This window comes from Brassica napus, chromosome C7 (assembly GCF_020379485.1).
Source record: "Brassica napus cultivar Da-Ae chromosome C7, Da-Ae, whole genome shotgun sequence".
NCBI classification, from domain to species: Eukaryota; Viridiplantae; Streptophyta; class Magnoliopsida; order Brassicales; family Brassicaceae; genus Brassica; species Brassica napus.
In genome coordinates, this window is record NC_063450.1 from 9,355,551 (window position 1) to 9,380,511 (window position 24,961).

General features: G+C 36.7%; 3 protein-coding genes and 1 pseudogene across 4 annotated transcripts; 2 read left to right on the forward strand and 2 right to left on the reverse strand.

The window, feature by feature from the left end:
* Positions 1-657: 657 nt before the first annotated feature.
* LOC106407871 lies at positions 658-1,047 on the forward strand. The gene has a single exon (XM_013848722.2). The coding sequence runs from the start codon at positions 658-660 to the stop codon at positions 1,045-1,047; it is 390 nt and encodes a 129-aa protein (XP_013704176.2).
* A 4,837-nt stretch (positions 1,048-5,884) lies between these two features.
* Positions 5,885-6,763, forward strand: LOC125590398. The gene has a single exon (XM_048763957.1). The coding sequence runs from the start codon at positions 5,885-5,887 to the stop codon at positions 6,761-6,763; it is 879 nt and encodes a 292-aa protein (XP_048619914.1).
* Positions 6,764-9,350: 2,587 nt separating this feature from the next.
* Positions 9,351-11,637, reverse strand: LOC106410776 (F-box protein At2g16365). 2 transcript variants are annotated; one of them, XM_013851377.2, is made up of 4 exons: positions 11,373-11,637; positions 10,416-11,120; positions 10,313-10,338; positions 9,351-10,207 (listed from the first exon to the last, which is right to left on the reverse strand). In XM_013851377.2, exons 2-4 carry the CDS (start codon positions 11,068-11,070, stop codon positions 9,569-9,571), a joined length of 1,320 nt encoding a protein of 439 aa, XP_013706831.1. In that variant the 5' UTR covers positions 11,071-11,120; positions 11,373-11,637; the 3' UTR covers positions 9,351-9,568. The 2 variants fall into 2 exon arrangements, with proteins under 2 accessions (XP_013706831.1, XP_013706832.1); XM_013851378.3 differs by having other exon boundaries at positions 10,416-11,113; positions 11,373-11,616.
* Positions 11,638-13,355: 1,718 nt separating this feature from the next.
* LOC111198169 lies at positions 13,356-15,537 on the reverse strand (annotated as a pseudogene).
* Positions 15,538-24,961: the final 9,424 nt, after the last annotated feature.

Genomic DNA, 24,961 nt, shown 5'->3' on the forward strand with positions numbered 1-24,961 from the left:
CTTTTTTGCATATTGAATTTCCTGCACAACTCAAAGACAAAGTATATAACATAAATGTCAGTAACAAGGTTTGTTACAAGAACTTTTTGTAAAATATAAAACTATACACTAATGTACTTTTTCGCGGTCGTCCCACCATTCGGCCACCATTCGGAATCCATCTCAATCAAACCGGTATTATCATCTGCTGAAACTCCGGTAAAATTCTTGAGCCTTTTATACGATCCATACATATTTCTCAATGTATCGTACTTGCTCTTGAAAGAATCCCAAGGAAGACTTATACCAGTTTTCTCCAAAAAATCTTTACAAATACGCTCTCTCCCCAGTTTTTTAGGTAACTTTTGTCTGTATCTAATTTTAGCCAACTCAATATCTAGAAGCTCCAAGTATATCCCAATATGTTCATCTTCCCATATAATTTGTTTTTGTTTCTACAGTTATATTAAAATAATTAAAATACAATAACTTCATATCATTTTAAATTTAACATATCAATTATAAAATTTACCTTACGCTGTGTAGTTCCACCGCCATCTTCAGCACCATCACCAACATCATCAATATTTTCATTATTAGACATGTTCATCCAAAAGAATAAACAAAAATTAATAAACATAAAAAGGAAAATATGTTTTGCACGTAAAGAAGAAGAAGATGGAAAATATTGATGATGGGAAGTTCATTCGGATGGAGGTTAAGGATGGGAAGTCAGCGTTCTTTTGGTTTGATAATTGGTTTCAGCTTGGAAAACTTATCGACATCACCGGCGCTGTCGGTACTCAGTATCTAGGCATACCTCGTAATGCTAGAGTTTGTGAGGCAGTTTCTCACGAGCAGTGGAATGTTAGAGATCATAGAAGGCGACACTATCATGCACTGCATGAACGCATTCAGAGAGAACCGATACCAGATGCTCAGCAAGGCAGTGACGTGGTATTATGGAAGCATTCCGATGATGACTTCAAGCCCTGGTTCTCTTCTCTCAAAACTTGGGAGCAGATTCGAGAAAAGGAGGCTATGGTACCTTGGAGTCACGCTGTCTAGTTCACTCAAGGAGTACCGTCAGCTAGATAGTGCATCATATTGTAAGGTCGTTGGTTCACGAAGAAGTTCACTCTTGGAGTATTTCCTTGTACAACATAATCGAACACTAGTGAATGATTTAGAACGTTTTAATCGTTCAATATGCCTGGACATCCAAAAAAAGCATGCAAGATCCATAGATCATGGGTTGCGACCGCTTCTGGAATAACAGTGGTAGTTCCCTTATCTCCCCGAGTATATTGTCCTTTCCACGCTATAGGACATTTTTTTTCATTCCAATGCATGCAATCAATACTCCCAATCATCCCCGGGAACCCTCACATTTCACTAACATGCAAAATTCTTTGCAGTTCATCTTCAGTTTGGGCCCTGAGATACACTTGCTCGTACAATTGTATGATTCCCAATTTTTGGGTCATGTAGTTGTAATGATTCATGCACGATACTCCACCACGCGAAGGATCAAATGAGCAATGCTCATTACAATACTTACCAATTTTACCCCAAAATGATTTGCTCATCTGGTTTCTACCAACAACTTTGTCTGTTCCATATTTTATCCATCCACTTAGTAGCACCAAATTTTGCTCAATGGTCCATTTGTCGCTTTTTCGGGTAGCATGGGTTGAAGTGCCTACACAATGAGTGGTTTCATTAACCCAACTTATACCACTAACAGTCATTTGTGTAGAAAATTCAGAAAATCTAGTTGCTCCAACATCCGGAGAAATTTCATTATCCATCGGAGTATAAGAATAAGCGGGTGGTTGTGATGAAAATGACATCGGCGAAACATAATATGGGTGATAGTTTGGAATAGCTGACGGCATGAAGAAACTTGGGGGAAAACCATAATTTGGTATGTTTTGGGGTTGGTTGGGAGACTGATTTTGAAATGGATAGTTGTTGAGGTTTGGATAGTTGAAAGGGTAGTTTGAAAAGTTTTAGATATTATTAAAATGATTTTTATTGGAAGCCATTTTTCAATGAAGATAGGAAAATATAGAAACTGGTGTTTATGAAAGGCTAAGATGATTTATTAGGACGAAAGTAGGATAAGAAGGATAGATACCGTCAGGTAGATAGTACATCATATTGTAAGGCCGTTGGTTCACGAAGAAGTTCACTCTTGGAGTATTTCCTTGTCCAACATAATCGAACACTAGTGAATGATCTAGAACGTTTCTATCGTTCAATGTGTCTGGACATCCAAAAAAAGCATGTCAGATCCATAGATCATGGGTTGCGACCGCTTCAAGAATAACAGTGGTAGTTCTCTTATCTCCCCGAGTATATTGTCCTTTCCACGCTTTAGGACATTTTTTCTATTCCAATGCATGGAATCAATACTTCCAATCATCCCCGGGAACCCTCACATTTCACTAACATGCAAAATTCTTTGCAGGTCATCTTCAGTTTGGGCCCTGAGATACACTTGCTCGTACAATTGTATGATTCCCAATTTTTGGGTCATGTAGTTGTAATGATTCCTGCACGATACTCCACCACGCGAAGGATTAAATGAGCAATTCTCATTACAATACTTAGCAATTTTACCCCAAAATGATTGGCTCATCTAGTTTCTACCAACAACGTTGATTGTTCCATATTTTATCCATCCACTTAGTAGCACCAAATTTTGCTCAGTGGTCCATTTGTCGCTTTTTCGGGTAGCTTGGATTGAAGTGTCTACACAATGAGTGGCTTCATTAACCCAACTTATACCACCAATAGTCATTTGTGTAGAAAATTCAGAAAATCTAGTTGTTCCAACATCCGGAGAAATTTTATTATCCATCGGAGTATAAGAATAAGCGGGTGGTTGAGATGAATATGACATCGGCGAACCGTAATATGGGTGATATTTTGGAATAGCTGACGGCATGAAGAAACTTGGTGGAAAACCATAATTTGGTATGTTTTGGGGTTGGTTGGGAGACTGATTTTGAAATGGATAGTTGTTGAGATTTGGATAGTTGAAATAGTAGTTTGAAAAGTTTTAGATATTATTAAAATGATTTTTGTTGGAATCCATTTTTCAATGAAGATAGGAAAATATAGAAACGGGTGTTTATGAAACGCTAATATGATTTATTAGGACGAAAGTAGGATAAGAAGGATAGATACCGTCAGCTAGATAGTACATCATATTGTAAGGCCGTTGGTTCACGAAGAAGTTCACTCTTGGAGTATTTCCTTGTTCAACATAATCGAACACTAGTGAATGATCTAGAACGTTTCTATCGTTCAATGTGCCTGGACATCCAAAAAATGCATGCCAGATCTATAGATCATGGGTTGTGACCGCTTCAAGAATAACAGTGGTAGTTCCCTTATCTCCCCGGGTATATTGTCCTTTCCACGCTTTAGGACATTTTTTTCATTCCAATGCATGCAATCAATACTTCCAATCATCCCCGGGAACCCTCACGTTTCACTAACATGCAAAATTCTTTGCAGATCATCTTCAGTTTGGGTCCTGAGATACACTTGCTCGTACAATTGTATGATTCCGAATTTTTGGGTCTTGTAGTCCTTATAGTTATTTTGTATTTTCTTGTATTTTTTTTGGTCCTTATAGTTATTTTTTGTCATAAATATTAGTAACTTTTGTTAATATCAATGACTATAATACAAATAAATAAACTTTTAAGGAGTTTTTTGAGGATTTATGGTTGAAGTAACCAACCCTCAAATCCTCATTTTGAAGTTTTGCTCCCCTTTAAAACGAGGTCTTGGGTTGGTGATGCTCTTAGAAAGGTTTTTGTTGGGATTCATTTTCAATGAAGAAAGAAAATATAGAAACGAGAGTTTATGAAAGGCTAAAGATTTTTTTTTCTGTGTCCAAATCTAATGAAACAAATATCTTTTTATAGAGTGTGAAAAATTATAAATTTTGATATAATTGTTTTTTAAATATTTTTTATGTACAATAATTGAATCAAATAATGTAGAAGAGAAGGAAAAAAACTAAGCACAACCAATAAAAAAAGTCATCAGCCCCACTTTTTCTTCGGTCAATGGGATCACGCCACGTCGACAGTCTCTCTCCTCCTTACCCAAATTCAACGGGGTTAATTCTTTCAACACACCATTACATGTAGTCTTAGTCTCATATGTATGATGTGCTTAGTTTTTTACTTTGATTAGTGTCTAGATAAATTATTAATCTCTTTGCATCAGTTTGTTAAAACTCATACCGTTCTGAATCTTAAGTAAGAAATTTTCTTCTTGTTTGTGACTAAAAAATCTTATTTCATATGATCTTCAAACAGATGTTGTATTGGTTCTGTCATTATCGAAAATTTGTAATATGGCTCCGACTGGTGACATGTAGTATTAGAGTTGAATTACGGTAAGATTTATAGTTCGATGTAACTTGAAGAAAAAGGATATGGGAAAAACGGTACGTTTATGTGGTAAGTTTTGCAGTAAAAATAAAAGTTATCATTTATAACTTTTATTAAAACTTATGTCTGGTAACATAAACAGATAAATAGAAATTTTTTTATTAAGCTTTTTTAAATAAATAAAAATAAAAATAAAATTTATTTTAAATAAGTATAAAACGTTTGAAAAATAATTTTCAGTATCTATTATTTTCTAAGTATTATAATAACTACTAATAATATTTATTCTAATATCAAGAATAAGTTAAATTAAATGAAATAATAATATTAGCATGAACTTTAAATTAAAAAACCAAATAATAGCAAAATATTACAAATGTTCATTCCAAATCATGTTTGCAATCTCATCTCTTATGTTGTTCATGACTTTCTTCTTCGTGGGATGTTCTTCTCGCGGCTCAGGCATACGTCTTTACCTCGACTACTTTCGTATGGAGCAACACGTGTTTGTTTTCTGTTTTACCGCTTTGATGGACCAATAGGTGACCTTGGAGGAGAGTCTAGTGAAATGGTTTGTGAGTGGTGATGCACGTCAGTTGTATGAATGATATTTGAATCGTCTCCATCATTATCTGGGGTTTCTGGAACAGACTTATCCAGCTGCTCATTCTCATTTTGTTCAGCATACTTTGCATCTTGGACATGAGTTGAGTAAATAGCTTCTGGTTTACTACCATGTGGGAGATCCCATTTTCACGTGGGGGATCCCATTTGAATCGTCCAAATATGCGCCTCATAAGTTCCATGTGGGGGATCCCATTTTCACGGATCTTTTTTGCATATTGAATTTCCTGCACAACTCAAAGACAAAGTATATAACATAAATGTCAGTAACAAGGTTTGTTACAAGAACTTTTTGTAAAATATAAAACTATACACTAATGTACTTTTTCGCGGTCGTCCCACCATTCGGCCACCATTCGGAATCCATCTCATTCAAACCGGTATTATCATCTGCTGAAACTCCGGTAAAATTCTTGAGCCTTTTATACGATCCATACATATTTCTCAATGTATCGTACTTGCTCTTGAAAGAATCCCAAGGAAGACTTATACCAGTTTTCTCCAAAAAATCTTTACAAATACGCTCTCTCCCCACTTTTTTAGGTAACTTTTGTCTGTATCTAATTTTAGCCAACTCAATATCTAGAAGCTCCAAGTATATCCCAATATGTTCATCTTCCCATATAATTTGTTTTTGTTTCTACAGTTATATTAAAATAATTAAAATACAATAACTTCATATCATTTTAAATTTAACATATCAATTATAAAATTTACCTTACGCTGTGTAGTTCCACCGCCATCTTCAGCACCAGCACCAACATCATCAATATTTTCATTATTAAACATGTTCATCCAAAAGAATAAACAAAAATTAATAAACATAAAAAGGAAAATATGTTTTGCACGTAAAGAAGAAGAAGATGGAAAATATTGATGATGGGAAGTTCATTCGGATGGAGGTTAAGGATGGGAAGTCAGCGTTCTTTTGGTTTGATAATTGGTTTCAGCTTGGAAAACTTATCGACATCACTGGCGCTGTCGGTACTCAGTATCTAGGCATACCTCGTAATGCTAGAGTTTGTGAGGCAGTTTCTCACGAGCAGTGGAATGTTAGAGGTCATAGAAGGCGACACTATCATGCACTGCATGAACGCATTCAGAGAGAACCGATACCAGATGCTCAGCAAGGTAGTGACGTGGTATTATGGAAGCATTCCGATGATGACTTCAAGCCCTGGTTCTCTTCTCTCAAAACTTGGGAGCAGATTCGAGAAAAGGAGGCTATGGTACCTTGGAGTCACGCTGTCTGGTTCACTCAAGGAGTACCGCGGTACACATTTATTGTCTGGTTGGCAGTCAGAAATAGATTATCCACAGGTGATAGAATGAGAGCTTGGGGCATACAGCAGAGCTGTGTTCTGTGTGGTGAGAGAGATGAAACGCGTGATCATGTCTTCTTCGCATGCCCCTACTCCTACACAGCTTGGGACAAGCTGGCAGGCAGATTCAGTGGGAACAGAACAGACCCGGACAGGACGAGCTCTCTGCAAATAGTGAACGCAAACAACCTGCAACTACTCGATCGGATCTTGTTGAAAATGGTTTTTCAAACCTCCATATACCACATATGGCAGGAGAGAAACCAAAGAAGACATCGCACGGTTTTCCGCTCGGTCGATCAACTGATCCGCACTGTCGACAAGGCAATCCGCAACATAATCACTTCGCTGCGCTACAAATCTGGTCATGAGCTTGCTGGGCTGATGCAAAGATGGTTCATGGCTACAGCAAATACATAGGAAGAATATAAACCTTAGCTCTTTTTTTTTTTTTTGGCAGCGAACGGCTATAACCTTAGCTCTTTTTTTTTCTTGTAAATCTTTAGGCTTTCATAATCTTGTAAATGCTTATTTTTACTAAAATCAATAAATTTCACATTTTATCAAAAAAAAAAAAAGATGGAAAAGCTCAACTTAAGCTTATTGATTTCTTCAAGTAAAACAATAAAAATATATTTTTTGGAAGTAAAGAAGAAGAAGATATAAATACCTTTTTGCAAGTGAAAAATGAAAATATTTTTTGCAAGCAAGAAGAAGACGACAAAAGAAAAAAAAACTTAAGCTTTTGGGTTTTGAAAGTGACGTGATACCACACTAACTTAGGTCAATATATATATATAATGTTTTGTGAATTATCAAATATAATTTACGCTTAAGATTTTGTATAATTGGCTAAACGTTTGAATAATTAAAAAAATTAGGAACAAGAAAGATTATAAAATCTTTGACTAGCATAAATTTAGGTAGAGTATTTAGGGGACACTTAAATATTTGTTCACGATTTTCTTTTTTTGTAAAAAGGTTTGTTCACGATTTTCACTTTTTTAAAACAGAAAAATCAATTAAATTTGTAACTCAACTCTTAAAACATGGGATTTTGGTTGATGTAGGTTTATGTTTTGAGTTAGCAATTTTATAAAAGGTCTAAATCAAAGTTTAATGCATGATTGGTAACATTTTTGAATTACAAGCTTAACTCAAACTACAACACATCTTAAATCAAACCTAAAAAAAAAAAAAAAATTTAATGCATGATAGGTAACATTTTTGAATTACAATCTTAGCTCAAACTGAATCACCCTTACCACATGTCACCAATCAAACCCATGATAATATATGTGTGTTATGCAGATTAATCACTTGCTAGCTGTGGCCGAAGTAGAGAAAGGCAGCTGCTGCCTTATATGAATTATTGAAATAATTTTGATTTTCATTGATTTTTTGAATATTTTATCTATTAAAACAGAAGTCATAACTTCTTTCATGTGTGATATTTCATTTTGGACTATTTCTTAGAAAAATCATCATATTACATTATCATATCATTTAGTTTTATAATAAATATAATCACAAATATATCTTATTAATATCTTAATAAAATCAAAAATATACTATCTTTAAGGAGAATCTCAAATTTCTTTACTGTTAATATATACTAAATTCAAAAATATATATTCAAAACCAATAAATTAAATATACCAACTGATTTATATTAAAAAAATTTCTTTACCTATTAATATAATAATTATTAACAGCACATAATTATTTTGTAGGTCACACCATTAAAAATAATTCATATGTTATGCAATCATAATATATGATTATATATACATATGACCGTGTATATTATTTTTAATATTATGTTATGCAACCATAACATATGATTAATGTTATTATTTTGATGATGTCAAAATAGTATCACAACATGTGATTGTTCTTTAATATTATTAACAGTTTTATCAAATTAATACCATTCTAAAACATATAATAGAATTCAATTTTAATCATATAACTAGATTTAAATATATTTAATAATATATATTTAATATCATTCTCTAGAATGTTGTTCAAAAGTTAAATCTAAAATGAAAAATAATTTAACATACAATATAAATTTTAATCTATATAATAGAGAAAAATATAGCATATTTTTTTCTGAGAAACAAATGTACTTACAAATATAGATGTACTAATATATACAATCAACTAGATGACACTATTTTCATTTTATTACTTTGAAATATATATCTGTTCACACAGATTAAAAAAAAAATAATAATCTATTTTATCTAACCCAAAACATCATAAACTATTCACCCAATCATAATTCAACCAATAAAAATGCTAAATAGAGAATATAAAAAGAAAAAAACGAATAAACTGGCATTAAAAATTGAAAATGTCATCTAATTTGAAGTGAAAAGAATTCTCTAAAACTTCATATGTTAAAAACAAAGTGAATATGTTCTACAAACAAAAACAGTAGAAATTTTCTCCTTTGTATAGAATTATCAAATTACAAGTTACTTATTTGACATATCAATTTGATTACTTCAACGTGCAAAACCGAAATACACAATCGACATAACTCACAGTTTCTTCAATTCAATTTGAAAAACATCCGTGCGGTTGTCAAAATCTAGTTTTACGATTAAGTGTTAAAATCCCTTCTAATACCCCTCCAATAATTTGAAGTACAAACTTTATATTGTCTTTGGTGAATCTTTTGGCTGACTCCACCACTGCATGCTAGGAAAGCGATAAGAGATTTGATGGCTAAAAGAATGATCAGGATGGTCTCAACTCATTCAAGCCAGGAGATTTTACACTAGGGCTACCCACAACTAAGTTTTCCTTCATTGTTTTCTCTCGTTTGTCCCATGTGCTTCTCAAGTCTTGAACACAAAGTTTAGATGTTGATCCATTTCCCTTCAATCAACATTCTCGAGATTTGATGGTTCATTTAAGTTTCTTGCTTTTCTTAGTGCAAAACCTTAACTGAAATGCGATATGCTGATTGCCTAGGCAGTAGCTGCATCAGTGACAATAGGGAATATTGTTCTGCTATATATACAAGAAGTTATATGATACAAATAACAAATATAATAAGATAATGAGACTGACGCCTACGTAGACTAAGATGATATAGGAGGTCCTGTCAAACTCTTACATGTTTCGAATTAAACTGAAAGTCTCTGAGATCTTGTCTCTATGTTGTAATAATAGAGAGGAAGATCTGGATGATGATTTTACCTTCTTTTTTTCCTACCTTAAATCCCGAGCATTCCAGACCATGAGAGAGTCGGTCTTTTTAAGACCATACGGGTTTAAACCGCTCAAAGCCTTCCCCATGAGTGCCATGGCTGCAATACTCGGATACTGTTTCTTTTCCAACTCCTTTTGGTTCTCTAGCTCAAAGGTAACTTCTTGCCCTTCTAATTGATCTGTCGATGTAGCTTTCTTCTTGAACCACCTCTGGATCCATGGATGCAGAAGCGTAACGCCTTCTCCTCCCTGGTTGATTTCTGGAGTGACGGGTTCTTGATTTCTTGGTTGGAGATTGTTGATCCCAGACTTCAAGATTTCAAGGAACAGGTTATTATTGTTCTCTTTTTGGGCCAGAGATGCTGCTTCATTCTTCATCAAGCTCTTGGTTTCACCTTGGCCGCTTGAATCAGAGGCAGCGGCTGTTGTTTTCAGACGCTTCACCCATCTACTGCTGGGTTCCATTTCTGGTTCTAACCGCACACGTTTGCAGTCTCTTGAGAGAAAGTGATCCACGTTCATAGTTTGAGTAGCCGAGTTGCTTGTTTCACCCTCTCCATCCAGAACTAGAGGCGGCTCTTCATTCATGTCAGGTATTTCAGTTCTAGGAATGGCTGAATCGCCTATTCTTCCTTTGCCCTACAGATATTTTCAAGACCAATAAATAAAGGTCTCTGCATCTTTCATAGCCACAACTGCCAAAAATGGGATTTTGAGTAGATTGAATAATATATATATATATACCTTAGTTGACGATGATGAAATGGAGCCTGCCAAGGAGAATGAGAATCAGACACATATGAGAATAGAGAAAGAAAAGCAGCTAATGAAAAGACTTTCAATATACCGGAAAGATGTATTGTCTGAAGTTTATCCATTTCCAGGATATCAGTCTCTGCAGATGATTCATTTTGTCTCAGCCCATCTTCTTCGGTGTCCTTTGAGCTTTCTAGAGACTGCAGCCTTACTCCACCTCTATGTTGGTGATCTACATCAGGAAACAGATCAAGATACCCACCAAAAATCTTCCCTTTCAGTTTCATGGAGCCCTTCAGTAGCTGGTGACCATCTTCCTCTGGTAAGTTGATCTCACCAGAAACTCGTTGAACCGTATCAACCGTTGCGTAAAGCCTCACTGGTCTTATCAACTCTAGAAGGTTTTGTGTAGTCTGTTCTTGAATCGGGAAATCAAGACGGTTACTGGAAGAACTGAGCTTCTCTTTCTCTCCTAGCGCATTCATCCAAGGCATCCTATTAGCCACCACAGCTTTCGAGCTTGAACCAACATCTCTCTTCTGAGAAACCTTGAACATAGGAAACGGCAAGACCTCTTGGTCAGGTATTTTATCTTCAGGCTTTATCAAGTCCTTGGACTGATCATGAAACTTCACTTCATTACCTAACTGACTCCAACCACCTAACCAAGCAGATTCATGACCTTGGACTGAAGAAGCCTTCCTCATTCTTTTTTCCTCCATAACCATATTACCATGTTCAGACATTGTACCAAACAGAGATCTTCTCCAAAAGTTCTGACCAAACCACCTGTGACCTGTAAGTAAATTACAGTTTCTTTCTCAGTTCTAAAACTCTTAAGAACAAGTTTCAAGATTTCACCCAAATATATAAACTTTGATTCGTATTTCGTGGATTATTACACTTAATATCAACACATTTGTCTTTCAATCAATTCTCCAACATAAAAAGACGAGCAATTTGCATAAGTTTTCACTTAGAGAACATACAATTTATGCAAGCGATGAGCAGATTTTATCATTTAGAGATCTGAGGTTGAGATTATTACCAGAGACCAGAATACGTGGAGAGACACTGTCCAAAGAACGAATATAAAAAGATGAAAGCTCGATTTATTCCCTCTCTTTCTGAAGAAATGTAATAGTCTTAACTACAATTTATCAGTGTCTTCTTCTTAAAGAAAAAAAAAAACAATCAAATGGAAACGAGGAAGAGGAAGAAGAAGAAGAAGACGGCTAAGAATATCTCCAATCCACTTCTACAACAAGGTGTTAAAAAGAAACCTCGTATTTTGTATATCATCAACGAGCCACAATTATATCCGAATTCTTTTTATTAAATTCAAATCTTATTTTAAGTGAAAAAATGACGTGTTCCTTTTCCTGCCTTGTTTAGTGCAAATGGGCACAATCATATGATTCATATCACAACAATTACTGTACATGTATCTAGATATTTTTTTTGTTATACGTGTCAGGTGACAAATATCTTCTCTTCCCATCCAGTTAAGAATAGTTGACATCTTTTCTAAACGGCTAATCATGCCCGGCACCTCGTACAAAACTAAAAAAGAAAAAATATCATAACATATATTAAATAATTATACAAAATTTTATCTAATATAGTACATATTTTTCTTTTTAAAATAACCATTTGAAACATATATTTTCATATATCAATATGTTACATAATTAATATGCTTATTTTTCTTACTTAAAATCTTTTATTCTAATATATTAATACTTTAATAAAAATACAAAAAAAAAAAAATTTAATTGTAAGCTCCATAAAATTGTAGACCTCAGAGCATCTCTAATGGGTTTTGCGTAAAATAATGGATTCCATAATTACACATATACATATATAAAATTTTTGAACTCCAATGGATACGAGGACTTGAGAGTTATTGCAAGAAAGTTGTGTTTCTTCCCCTAGATAGTGCTGATGGTAAAAGTTTTGCAATATTAGCTGGAGTGTTTACTACGTGCCGAGGCTATATTGGCGCATTCGGTGAAAATCGAGAATCTCTGGTGTTATGTGGAACTCTGACATTTCCAGATCCACCAATTACAATCTATATTTACATTTTGACCTGCGTGCCCGTGCGGATGTATTTTTAAAAAAATATGATGCTATTTATTTTTTATATCACTATTTAAGGTTAGACAAAAAAATTCGAATTCGAAGAACCGAACCGATCACAATCTGAATAAATAGTACTAAATCCGAACCGAAATTGATTAAATATCCGAATTATTCAAAATTTTGGTATTTGAAGAAGTGAAACCTAATCCGATCCAAACAGAAGTATTTTTGGTATCCAAAATAGATTTCTATACTTATATATATTAATTATTTTTAGATTTAATTTATATAAAAACATCCAGAATATATATGATACTTTTAAGTTTGTTTAAATACTTGAAAATATATACAAATAATCAAACGTAAATATCTAAAATAGTTAAAATATACTCAAAACTCCAAAAATACTTAAATAATTATTAATTCTCTATCCAAATATTTAAACCAACCCAATTTATATGTTAAGTTAGGTACTCTGACATATGTTATTCAAATTTATATGTAATACTAGGATTTGGCCCGCCCTACGGACGGGTTATTACACAATGAAATACAGTTTTTTATATTAATACATTTTTGATGTGGTTTTTGTGAAAAGAAAGGACAAATAGAGTGGCTAAGTTTAAATTAGGGAGAGGACTCAAAAAATTACTACACATTGCATATTATAGGCTCCTGCCTGGTTAACCTTAAATTTAGGAAGCTAGTGACACATTTAGTTTCCACTCACTCTCAGAGTTCAACAGTTTCAAATGTAACCACTGACCTCTTTGAAAGCATATTGGTTAAGTTCAACCAGTCAATGAATTAACTTACATTTATTAACAGTTAGTTCTGCTGAATCATTCCTTTGGGGTTTTACTCTGTCATGACCGAAGATGCCTGAGTATGGGTGTTTGATACAGTCATACAGTAATAAAGGTTGTACATGACCTGAGTCATTCAGTTGATTGAAAAATAAAACTTTGCAGACTTTTTACTGTCCAATATGAGTCAGAGAAAATCATTAAAACACAAAGTTTTGAGAAAAAAATTAGTGAGTGTTCATAAAGATATGGTATAACATGTAAAATGCATTTTAAGCATCCTTGCAAGGCCTAAAATGACAAAGTCTCAAGTACCGTCATAATTCTCTTGTCTGGTTTCATGTTTGCCAATTTCGTTTTCTTTCCCCGAGAGGTTCAAACTGCGTATTGCAAAATGAAAGAATTCTTATGTAAGTGAACACAGAACATCAAGTTCAAAAGTTTTAGCAGACAAACAAAGCCAGTTTCTTTTTTGATCAATCAAATCTTAAAAAAATACGAAGATGTGCGCGGTGTAGACATCTTGAGTTGTATTAATATATATACAATCGACAATCTGCTCATTACTTTCGTGTCCTACTCTTTAGATATGGACTCGAGGGAACTGGAACCTGTCTCCTATGATAAACCACAGCAACAAAAATCCAATACATCAAAACAGCGAAGAAAGAGAAGTTTGAGCACAGCAAGCTTACCTCATTGGATTTCTGCTTGCTTCTAAGGTTGCAGTCTCAGTACTTCCCGGGGAAACACCAAACACACGGAACAGATTGCTATACACAGAGAGGGAACACTTATACATGGAATCATAGTCTAATAACATAAAATATGCTCTGCTTTTTCAGGGCATATATGTAGGAACCTGTAGCTGCTCGCAATCCATCGCCACTTATACAACACTCGAACTTGTCAAAGATGGAATCATTTTCATATAAATCATAGAGCTGAATATAGCCAATGGGAAAAAGGAGTACCAATCAGCTACGCCCCAACTCGTTAAATGCATCTCTCTCGAAAGCATAGGAAACTTACCTTCGGTTTCAGATGTTCATGAACCTAGAAAGTCGCTACCGGACCTGAATCCATGTTAATGTCCCATAACTGATTTGCAAAAACACAAAACCTTGAGTTTAGAAGAATCTGAAAGCATACATTGATAGCTTTAAGGGCATATGGACCTTAAGTGTCATATAGTCATGGCTAAGTAGATATCTTCCTTCTTTAGCAAGTTTGATGTCTGACACTGAAACAATGATCTCAGTGAAGAACGATTTAGAACCAGCTGCTTCTGGTTCCTCAAACCTTACAGAAACAAAAGCAATGTCAAAGCCTTTGCTGCTAGATAACTCTTCAGAATTGCCAGTCTAAGAAAAACTTATAATTTGGAATGTGAATCACATAAAGCTGATTGGCGCAGATCAATCAGGCGAATTGAGCCTTTAGAACTGCTGATGTAATAACCTCTGCAACAAAGAATGAAGTAATAGATACACACGATTCAGTTGCTTGATGGACAGAACGAACAGTAAACCATGGCTTACCAGATAGATCTTCCATTTTCTCTGGCTTGACATTAACAATGTTGAAACTTTGATTGGTAATTTCCAGATTCCAAAGATTTCTTCGCAAATCATCAGCAGAAATAAATGTTTCGCCGTCACTGATTTTAATATAACGATTATTAGGAGCAAAACATGTACAATGGGAGTATATATCTAAAGGGTATATGAATAAATTACCTGTTATTTGAGATAGAATTGATATGATAATTATGAGCATGAGAATATACTCTTCGACATCTAGCCACAAGGCTCGACTCATGGCTAGTTACCTGTATATGCCAAACGAACTTTTAGTCTACAAATGAGCAATATTAGAATGTTAAAATGTTCAAAACAAATAGTTGAGAGTACAACTACCACTGGCAACCGCAGCGATGAGCTGTTCGTTTCAGGTACTTCTCCGTTCACATTTTCAGTAGTTCATGAAGGATCTGAATTTACATCACAAATCTTCTTGATCTTCTTGTCATCACAATTCTTAAGCATTGTGTACGCAAATAGTGAGAGCTGGTGTCATACTCTACACAATTTTAGAATTGATATACAACAGCTTTTCTATGAGGTTGCTTGCTACGTTATTTTAGATGAAAGACTACTGCAACCTGCGAATCTAAAAGATCGAATCAAGAAGGTAATTGAAGTACCTCTTTTGATCATAAGAACCAGGGCCTCCGATCCACATGCTTAAGAATTTGGAAAGAGTACCCTCACCAACACTTATCATTGCACCAGCATTGTCGAAGTCACCACGGTGGTTCATTCACCAGCTTTGACATCTTTGCTTGATCAGATCAAAGCAAACCACAGAGCTGACCAGAGTCTGGAACGTCAGTAGGTCGCTTAATGTTTGTAATCTGTTCCACGGTTGTCAAATCAGGAGAAAGGAATGCATGCATAATATCTTATGGCTATTGCAGCAGCTACATGAGGCACTCAAAAGAATCTGTAAACACTTTTCAGAGTCTCACACTGAATCTAGGGTCGAATCCATTGTAGAATCTGTAGATTCTCTTGATGGAAGCTCATTCGTGGTTTCCTCTCAGAAATAAAAGGTTCTCGGGTATTTGATTTTGTAGAAAAGTAGAAGACAGACCGTCTCCAAACTCTGCTACCTTCGGTCCACGTAATCTCCTAAGAATAAGCAGTTAGCTGTAGGAGGGAAGCCTCTGTATTCAAACAGCCTCAACAGACCCGAGTACTGTCCATGAATATCACCTGAAAAGAAATACCATTACAAATCCGTGTGAATTTAAGAGACCAATGGGACACATTATCATATCTGTTCATGTAAAAAAGACCAAACAAAAGCTAATCCTTGCAAAAGAATAGTTTAAGCTCATTAAACTTCTCACGATGTCTCACCCAAAACTTAGAGCAATTCCAGTGATCTTTATTGAGTCCTTTTTAACTTCTATATGTTTTGAGATCAGCTGCTGCAATCAGATTTGATTGATTAAACATATCTAACCAAACAAATCCAACCTAATTTTTTTTTTGTTTTTCCTTGTCTATAACTTGACAAAACACACAATCACATTCTAGCTAGAACCAATTAACTTTTTTTTTGTTCATAGCTTGCCTCATGTCGTCATCCATACTCTGCTGGAAAACTTGTTCACAGAAGCATCTAAATGTAGCGTGTCATCGTCTCCTGCATATTCAGATACGATAATTAGAATTAGTAGAAAATAAAGTAAAGCAAAGCAAAGAGTCTGGATCTAAAAGAGGAATCTGTTTCTAGACTTTAATTTTATATTTTCCCAATTTTTTCCTAGCTAGAAGATGTATATGCTGGCGATAGCTTTAATTTTACCAGACCTGGTTTCTGTGCTCTGTCCCCTTACTATTTGTGGCGAGTCTCCCATGAAGGACACGTACTCTGCATCAAATCTCCATCATTTCAGTCTCCATTAGGCCAATCTGAAAGATATAGGAATGTGAAGAAGATAAAAATCGTTGCCAAAGAAATGGAGATCAAAAATTTGGAGAAAGCTTGTAAATGGGACAAAATACTGAACTTTACTGCAGCTGGACAAAAATTTCTCAGGAAATCTGTAAATAGAGGAGGCCGATTAAGGTCTGTCTGTTGTGGAATCTTCTGGGACCTCACATCACGCACTCCCGCAACAACAATAAAACAAAAAAAAAACTTAATAAGTGAAAAGAAGTGAAATCAGATGAAGTTGTCAATGGAGAAGTGTGAGATGTAACATACGTTACGGGTAGGAAAGGGAGTGGGTTGTGTCGGTGTAACATCGAATGTGTTAAGCTACGGTAAAAAAAAAAAAAAAAAAAAAAAAACACATCGAATGTCAAGAATCGTCTGAAAAAGAAGAACACAGAATAACCCTAAATCTACGCAGGCTGTAAACGACCCTGATCATCTGGGCCTAAGATTGGGCTCTTTTTAAAAACACACGAAACCGAAGCCCAAAGCTACATAAAACGTGTGCAGCTCAAACGGAAGTCATACCACGCGCACTCCTGAACAGATCGCGTGAAACACACCGTCTCCATACCGAGGCGACACGTGGCGGAAAACCCCCACCCTCCTTGAGCGACGTGGACGGCCTGAAATGGCAGATAGTTTAACTTTATTATTAAAGATATTCTATTGTTTATAGATTTTTTGAAGATTAAAGCATATAATAAATTTTAAATTTTAAAATAATTTAAATTGATTATCCAAATCCGAACCGAATCTTCAAAGATCTGAACCGAACACGAAATCCCACCCCAATCACTATTATATATACTATATGTGTCATCCATCATAGGTTACAAAATATGTGTTATCATATAATTAATCATATTTTATACGTACCATCAAATAAGTAATCTTATAATTAATAATATTTTATACGTACAATCATATAAATAATCACATATATTATATTTTTAAATTTCAATGGGAAATATAAAAACCATAATTTAAGTTGGTGTTTGAAATTGGGCTTTGTATTGTATTTTTCATATATATTTTGAAAACATTTTTATAATGGTTATTGGAAAATATGTTAGTAAAAATCAAATTTTGAATATATGTATATTTTTGAATGAATTTTTGATATAAATCAATTTTAAATTATTGTTTGTAATATAGTGTAATAAGCTTCCAATTTTTTTAATAGCATAAGCCCATTACTTTTTTTCATAACTTAGTGCTATCTATGTTTCCAAATAGCACTATTTTTTTTAACTGCTATCTATGTTGCCAAACAAAAGCTTAAAGTATTTATACTTTAATAAGATAGATATGACTCAAAGGGAGTTCCAAAATCGTTTATTTTCATCATTCGTTTGTCAATGTGTTCTACTATGTTTTTCTTTGGTTAATTTGTAAACTTGCATTTGCATCTAGAGGCTGATGTCCATCTCTTCAAGTGTTTGTTCCTTATGCATTTCTTACTTCCATATATCATTTGATTCTATCAGAGCAATCATGAGAGATTAACGAGAATCAAGAGAGTCAGTCTTGTAGAACCACAAGAACTAGAATTTTTTTAAATGCGATTATAAACGAGTATAAATGATTGTGTAAGTAAGAAAATATAATGAAGAATCCAAAAAACAAATAGAACAACTTATAAAAAAAACAAAAATGCAGAACCCAAATATGATTTCTTTCTTAAACTAAATCAATTACATGTATTCTGACGGTATACGGTTTTTAAATTCCAGACCATTTTTGTAACATTATGGATTGATGGTTTGTGATATATGGAAATGCTTAAATTGATTTGATTACATGTGTCACCAAATTGTACTTACTTTTTTCGGGCATGTATCCATTTAGAACTTAAAAGTTAAGCGTGCTTGAACCGAAGTAGTAAGATAGGTGACCGATCGAGAAGTGATTCACGATATCGTGCAAATGTGGCCAAAGCATGGGGAAATATCATGTGATGATTTGCAAAATCAGTAAACAATACTTTAAAACCTTGGAAAATTACACACAGCCTTTCGTATGGAATGGACCCCCAGGCCGAGTGAACGAGCATGGGTGACCCACTAGCCGTTGGCAGTCGTGTCAATACAAGTGGTATCAGATATTGTTAGCCATCTCGGTTCTGGTCCAAAAGGCGTCTTAAGACCTGTGGACAAAGACGTTGCGTTCTTTGAAAATGTATGAATTGTAACACCCCGTTTTTTGGGATATGGAATGGCTTAAAAGAATTGATTTGGCTACTTATGTCACTAAAGTGCACTTACTTTTTTGGACACACATCTGTTTAGAACTACAGAGTTAAGTGTTTTGAGCTGGAGTAGTAGAAGAATGGGTGACCTATCGGAAACTGATTCGCGATTTCGTGCGAGTGAGACCAAACCACAAGGAAAAATATTGTGGTGACTGCAGGATCAGTAACCAATACTATAAAGCCTTGAAAAATTAACGCACCGCCTGTTGCATGGAATGGATCCCACGAGCTGAGTGAGTTGGCATTGGTCCCATTAGCCGTAGGCGGTCGGGGCGTTACAACTTTGCAACACTCGAAAGAAGGAATCCAATAAAATCTCTCTTAGAGGAAAAAGAAAACGATTTTTGTTTCGCCTTTCCGCCCACCATGTTCTTTTTCTTTTGTTTTTCGTTTTTTTTTCCTTTTTCCATGCGCTTCATTCAAGTCTAATCCTCTCTCATGCTCGTCTCTAGTGGTGTAGATCTAAGGGGGTTTTGTTGATGTGGTGGCCGGCATGCAGATCTGAGGTTCTCCTGGCTTCACAGTGTAGATCTTTGAGGACCGGATCTGCTACCATGTCCTTCTCATGGATCATTTCACAGATCTACGGAGAAGGTTTCTTTTTCAGAGCGGTGTGGCGGTGGAGTCTTCTAGGCTTAAGAGCGCGACGGAGGGTGATAGACTATAGATTTGACCCACTTTTACCCATGGTTTATAAGTGTTTTAACTACTATTTATTATATTCTAGAGTCTATTTAATATATTTATAGGATCAGGAGTGATTTGGAAGAAATTGATGATTTTGGAGCATTTTGGAGATATTTGGAGAAAACATCCAAGTTGACCATCGAGCAGGACCATCGGTTGATATTAAGAAGAATAATCGATCAATGTTCACATCTTGACACCGATCGGCAGAGAAGCGCGCAGAAAGCCCGTTTGGACCCAGCCGACTTAGAGTCCAAGTCTTCACCAATTTACAAGATTACCCCTGACGAATTTTAACCTAATAATATAAGCTTTGCCAACATGTTAGAGGCAAAATGTGCTTTCTTGTTTTACTATTTTCACAGCAAAAGGTTTTCTAGGATTTCTAGTAGATTGGAGAGAAGATCCAAATAGATTTGTGATTGGAACTCCATTGATATCTATCTATTTATCTATGCAGTTTTTATACCTTATCGCTGTTATGAATTGCTTAGCCATGTCTGAGTAGTTCTCTTGTTAGATTTAGGGTTTAAATAGGTTATGAGGGATTAGCCCCAACTATAGATTGATAAGTTGTGATATTCATCATTAGGATTGTCATTAATGCATGTTTCTAGATTAGCTACCTAGAACTTGCCCTAGGAGTTGTAGACATAAGCGATAGCTTGCATCTCACCCTGAATCCATCCTAAGTGAGCTAAGATTGCTAGAGTAAGGCGAGAGCTGATCTAGGTAGCTTAGTGAGCACATTTAACCAGCGCATTAAAGCTTGACCAAACGCGTCGGTCGGTATTCTAATAGAATAATCGGTCGACGGTTTAACAAGTGTATCGATCGATATTCCTATAGAATCATCGATTGACACTGGTCAATAGACAAACCTAGAAAGCGAGAGCCTAATGGTTTGTTTATAAGTGTTGAGCTCTACAATATAATGCATACAACTTATTAGGCATCTCTAGAATTATAATCCCGATTACCTGAATAAAAACCCTAAGTCTAGCTACTTTCATCTAAGTACCAAAACCCCAATCAATCAATCGAGCAACTGCCTTGCTCACAAACTTGTCTTTTACATTTAAACATAATCAACCTAGCTTAATCAATCTGATTAGATTTATTAGGTTCCCTAGCTCCCTGAGAATTCGATCCGTAAGTACTACAACTGAACCTCTTATTTGAGAGAGTAATTCACTCCTTATGGTAATTTGAGTGAGATCAAATTTGGCGCCGTTGCCGGGGAGCTTTGTTCGCTTAATAGATTTAGTCTGATTTAGCCTAGGTTTCTTCTTAAACCACTTTCTGATAAAAACTTTTCTTGTCTTTTCAGGTGCATGCCCAGCAGTACCAGAAGCAACAAGGAAATTCAACTGCTATTCTCATCAGATCCTACAAGTTTGGAAAGTTCGATCCGTAAAAGAAGACGCTCCTCATCGATCGACAACAACACCAGTTCGTCGCTCGATTCTCATCAACCACCGTCGACCCAGACACCAGTGTTGTCGACCGATAGTCGTCTACCACCGTCGACCGAAGACACTCTTCCGTCGACAGATATCTTCCCGCTGAAGTCGATCGATACTTCAGTCCGAACATCGATCGATACTGAGCCGCGAGACATGGATGCGACTTTGATTCTTATATGTGATGAGAAAGGAGACCTGCATGACTAGGAGGGTCATCTGCGTAATGCAGCAGGTCAGAGGATATACGCTCAGGGGGCTGCAATCCCTGAGTTTGATACTGATGCTACATGAACTACTCTACCTGTAGATGAGGCTGCTCGACCCAGAACGTTGGCTGATTACAACCGTCCAAATCAGTTCTATGCCAATAGATCAGCTATTCGTCTTCCAGCTATCCAGATAGGCGATTTTTGAGTTGAAGCTGCAGTACTACACACTCGTGGGACAGACACCCTACTGTGGGTTATCTCACGAGCATCCTATGGACCATCTGGAGAGGTTCGAGGATCTTATATCTACTATACAAGTCAAGGGAGTCCCTGAGGACTACCTACTTTCTAAGCTCTTCAAGTACTCACTTGCTGGAGAGGCTTCGCATTGGCTTAAGAAGTTACCACCAGGATCTCTCACATCCTGGGCCGACATTAAGAATGCATTCCTATGCAACTTCTTTGATGAGGTGCGTGCTGAAGACTTGAGGAGCAAGATTGCTACATTCGCGCAGGAGCCTACAGAGTCATTCAGAAGCTCTTGTATCAGATTCAAGCCTTATCAGAGGGATTGTCCACACCATGGATTCAATGAGGTGCAGCTGCTCAGCACTTTCTTCACAGGCATCGCAACAGAAGCTGTAGACACAGAGGGTAGAGCAGAGGTAGAAAAAAATGTGAACTTCATTGGAGGAACTGGATTTCAGAGGTCTGGAAACCAGAATGGAAACTTCTATGGCAATGGACAGATGAGTAACTTCAACCAGATTTTGTAGTACCAGAAACCCTACGGCAACAACTACAACAACAACATGAGTTATGGAAACTCATCTTACCAGAAGCCACCACCACCTACTCAAGAGAGCAAGATTGAAGCAATGCTTGATAGGATTCTTGAGGGACAGCAGAGTATGACGGTGGACTTCAATGGGAAGATCGATTCTGTCTACAACAACCTGAACACAAAGTTTGCGACTTTGAGCACTCATGTGAAGAAGCTGGAGATGCAGGTTGTTGAGACATGAGAAGCTGTTAAGAGGCAAGAAGCCTTAACAAGAGGGGTAGGAGATGATGTGATGAATCACCACGTGAATGCCATCATAGATGATGATTTCTGGCAAGTGGTGAAGCAGGAGAAGCTGTAAGAAGGAGATTTCGAAGTAGAGAGTTCGATGAGTTTCGGCGGATCGCATTGGTGTCGATCGACGTCAGATCTCGAACATCAATCGACAGATGTCAACCAAAACCGATCGATAGCCATTCCAGAGCATCGATCGATGACTCTTACAGAGTCGACCGCATCTTGTAATGCCGTGAGGATCATGACTCACGAGGAGTTCGCAGCAAAACACCCACATCCGCCCAGCCTTTTTTATGTCAAAATCGATCGGCAAAATGGTCCTACCATCGATTGACAATGAGAGACCGCCATCGATCGACAACCTCCATCGCCCATCGATCAACGCGCACCTCTCACATACCGAGTTCAGATGCGAAAGATAGACGTTGCTCGTCTCAATGCACTCAAGCCACAACCCAAACCTTAAGCTAACCCTCTAGAGACCACCAGCACACAGTCAAATGATGCAGGAGAGCCTATGGAAGTTGATATGGCTCCTATGGGGAGAACCTTGAGGAAGAGAAAAGGAAAGGTTGCTAAGCATCTGAAAAGAGCAGCTAATTAGAAAGAGATGGAAATTTTTCAAAAGAGAGTCTTCAGGATTCTTTTAGAGAAACCATTCGAAGAGGCATATTTTACCCATAGATTGTGGATGTTCTTCAGAGAAAACAAAGAAACTGAAGAGGACATTAGGAGAATGTTCTGTGAGGCCAGAGAAAAGATGAAGAATATGATTACACTGAAGAAGAAGAGTGATCCTGGGAAGTTTGCAGTACCATGTACAGTGATGGGTATTGAGTTCCCACATGCACTGTGCGACACAGGAGTATCACTCAACATCCTACCTAGGGTTATGGCAGACCATCTGGGTCTGCAGGTGGAGCCTTCCAGGGAATCGTTCACTTTTGTGGATTGTTCTCAGAGGAGCACAGGAGGAATTGTAAGAGACCTAGAGGTGCAGATTAGTAATGCCCTAGTTCTAGTTGATTTCCATGTCTTGGATATCAAGCTAAACTAGAATTCTTCTCTGTTTCTTGGAAGAGCTTTCTTGTCAACAGTAGGAGCAGTGTGCAACATGAGAATCAACTAGTTGTACCTGACGCTCATAGACCCCCATGTCTAGTACGATCATATTCTAGTCATGAAGCCACAAACGTCCTCCAGAAGAATTGATGATGCAGGACTCATTGCAGCATAACACTATGGAGTAGAGTACGAGACAGAGTACTCTGCGTCGATCAAAACTCACACAACAACATCGATCGACAGTGCCAACAGAAATCGATCGACATTAGTAAGGAAGAATTGATCGACAGTAGTCCAGGCAATTGAGAGAATGACTACTACAATCCCACCATGGCGATGCACACTACTACCCTGCATATAGAGGAGTATGATGAGGATTATGAGGAGGAACGAGCTATAGAGTACAGAGCCATTCTTGCTGAGGAAGATAGACTTATCCACCATTCCTCTTGGAAAAGGAATGCAACGTCGATCGAAAGAACCATCCCAACATCGATTGACACTCATCTTCATCAGGCAAGCTGCAAACGAGCATCGACCGACATTGCCAACTACCCATCGATCGACACTGGAGCCGCCCGTGCACGAGAAGGAGATTACTCAATTGGAAGTTGGGCAGATGATCACTATCACGAGAGCTATGCAGTAGAAACAGCGGTACATGACCGAGGGGTAGATGAACCTCATGAAGGCTTCACATATGAGGAACTTCTCAACTACCAGGCGCGAGCAGAAAGTGATTCACTTCTTGCAGAAGCCTGTGGGAAAGGAACTCGTTTCAATGCATTAAGTGAAGCAGATAGACGCGCAGCGATCGACAGGGAAAAACAACAATCGATCGCCAGAGCTAGTCATATATCGATCGACGGCAGAGCCACAATGTTGATCGACATCCGTCCACAACCACCATCCATTGTAAGCAAAAAAGCTACATATGATAATAAGTATCTAACATCGGATGAGTTTGCTATTTTCAGGGATCCAGATGGCTATGCAAGAGCAATGGATGGACATGCACTGCAAGTATCCAGAGATGACATTGCAGAAATTCTTCAGATGGCTAATGGAGCAGAAAATATCTTCAAACAACAATGCAACAGTTCAACACACCAGCAGAGGGTTACAAACGAGTTCTATGACACAGCTGGTGGAGTAGATAATCGTTTCAAGCCGAAGTATCGACAGCATACTGGACCGTCAATCAACGTTGACGTCCCAACATCGATCAACAGACGCCCCGAGTTTGGAAAAAGAGCCTATGACCGTAATGGCACTAGGAGATTCCACTGGGAGGAGAAGGATGAATATGGAGTCTACAGAGATGATTATGGACATGCCAGAGATGTAGATGGACACATCATCCGTGTATCCAAGGATGATATCAGAAGTCTTCTGGAAAGAGCCTCAATGGAAGAGCACAACTACTTATGTTTTCTAGAATATGCTAGGTCATTCACACAAACCAAGCTAGTGCCAA

Excerpts from the sequence above, each read along its gene's own strand:
- LOC106407871 (XM_013848722.2), top strand. The coding sequence starts at position 658 with ATGGAAAATATTGATGATGGGAAGTTCATTCGGATGGAGGTTAAGGAT.
- LOC125590398 (XM_048763957.1), top strand. The coding sequence starts at position 5,885 with ATGGAAAATATTGATGATGGGAAGTTCATTCGGATGGAGGTTAAGGAT.
- LOC106410776 (XM_013851377.2), bottom strand. The coding sequence starts at position 11,070 with ATGTCTGAACATGGTAATATGGTTATGGAGGAAAAAAGAATGAGGAAG. Across the intron at positions 10,339-10,415 it reads TCAGACAATACATCTTTCCG|GCTCCATTTCATCATCGTCA; the intron begins GTATATTGAAAG and ends TCTCCTTGGCAG. Across the intron at positions 10,208-10,312 it reads TTTCATCATCGTCAACTAAG|GGCAAAGGAAGAATAGGCGA; the intron begins GTATATATATAT and ends AAATATCTGTAG.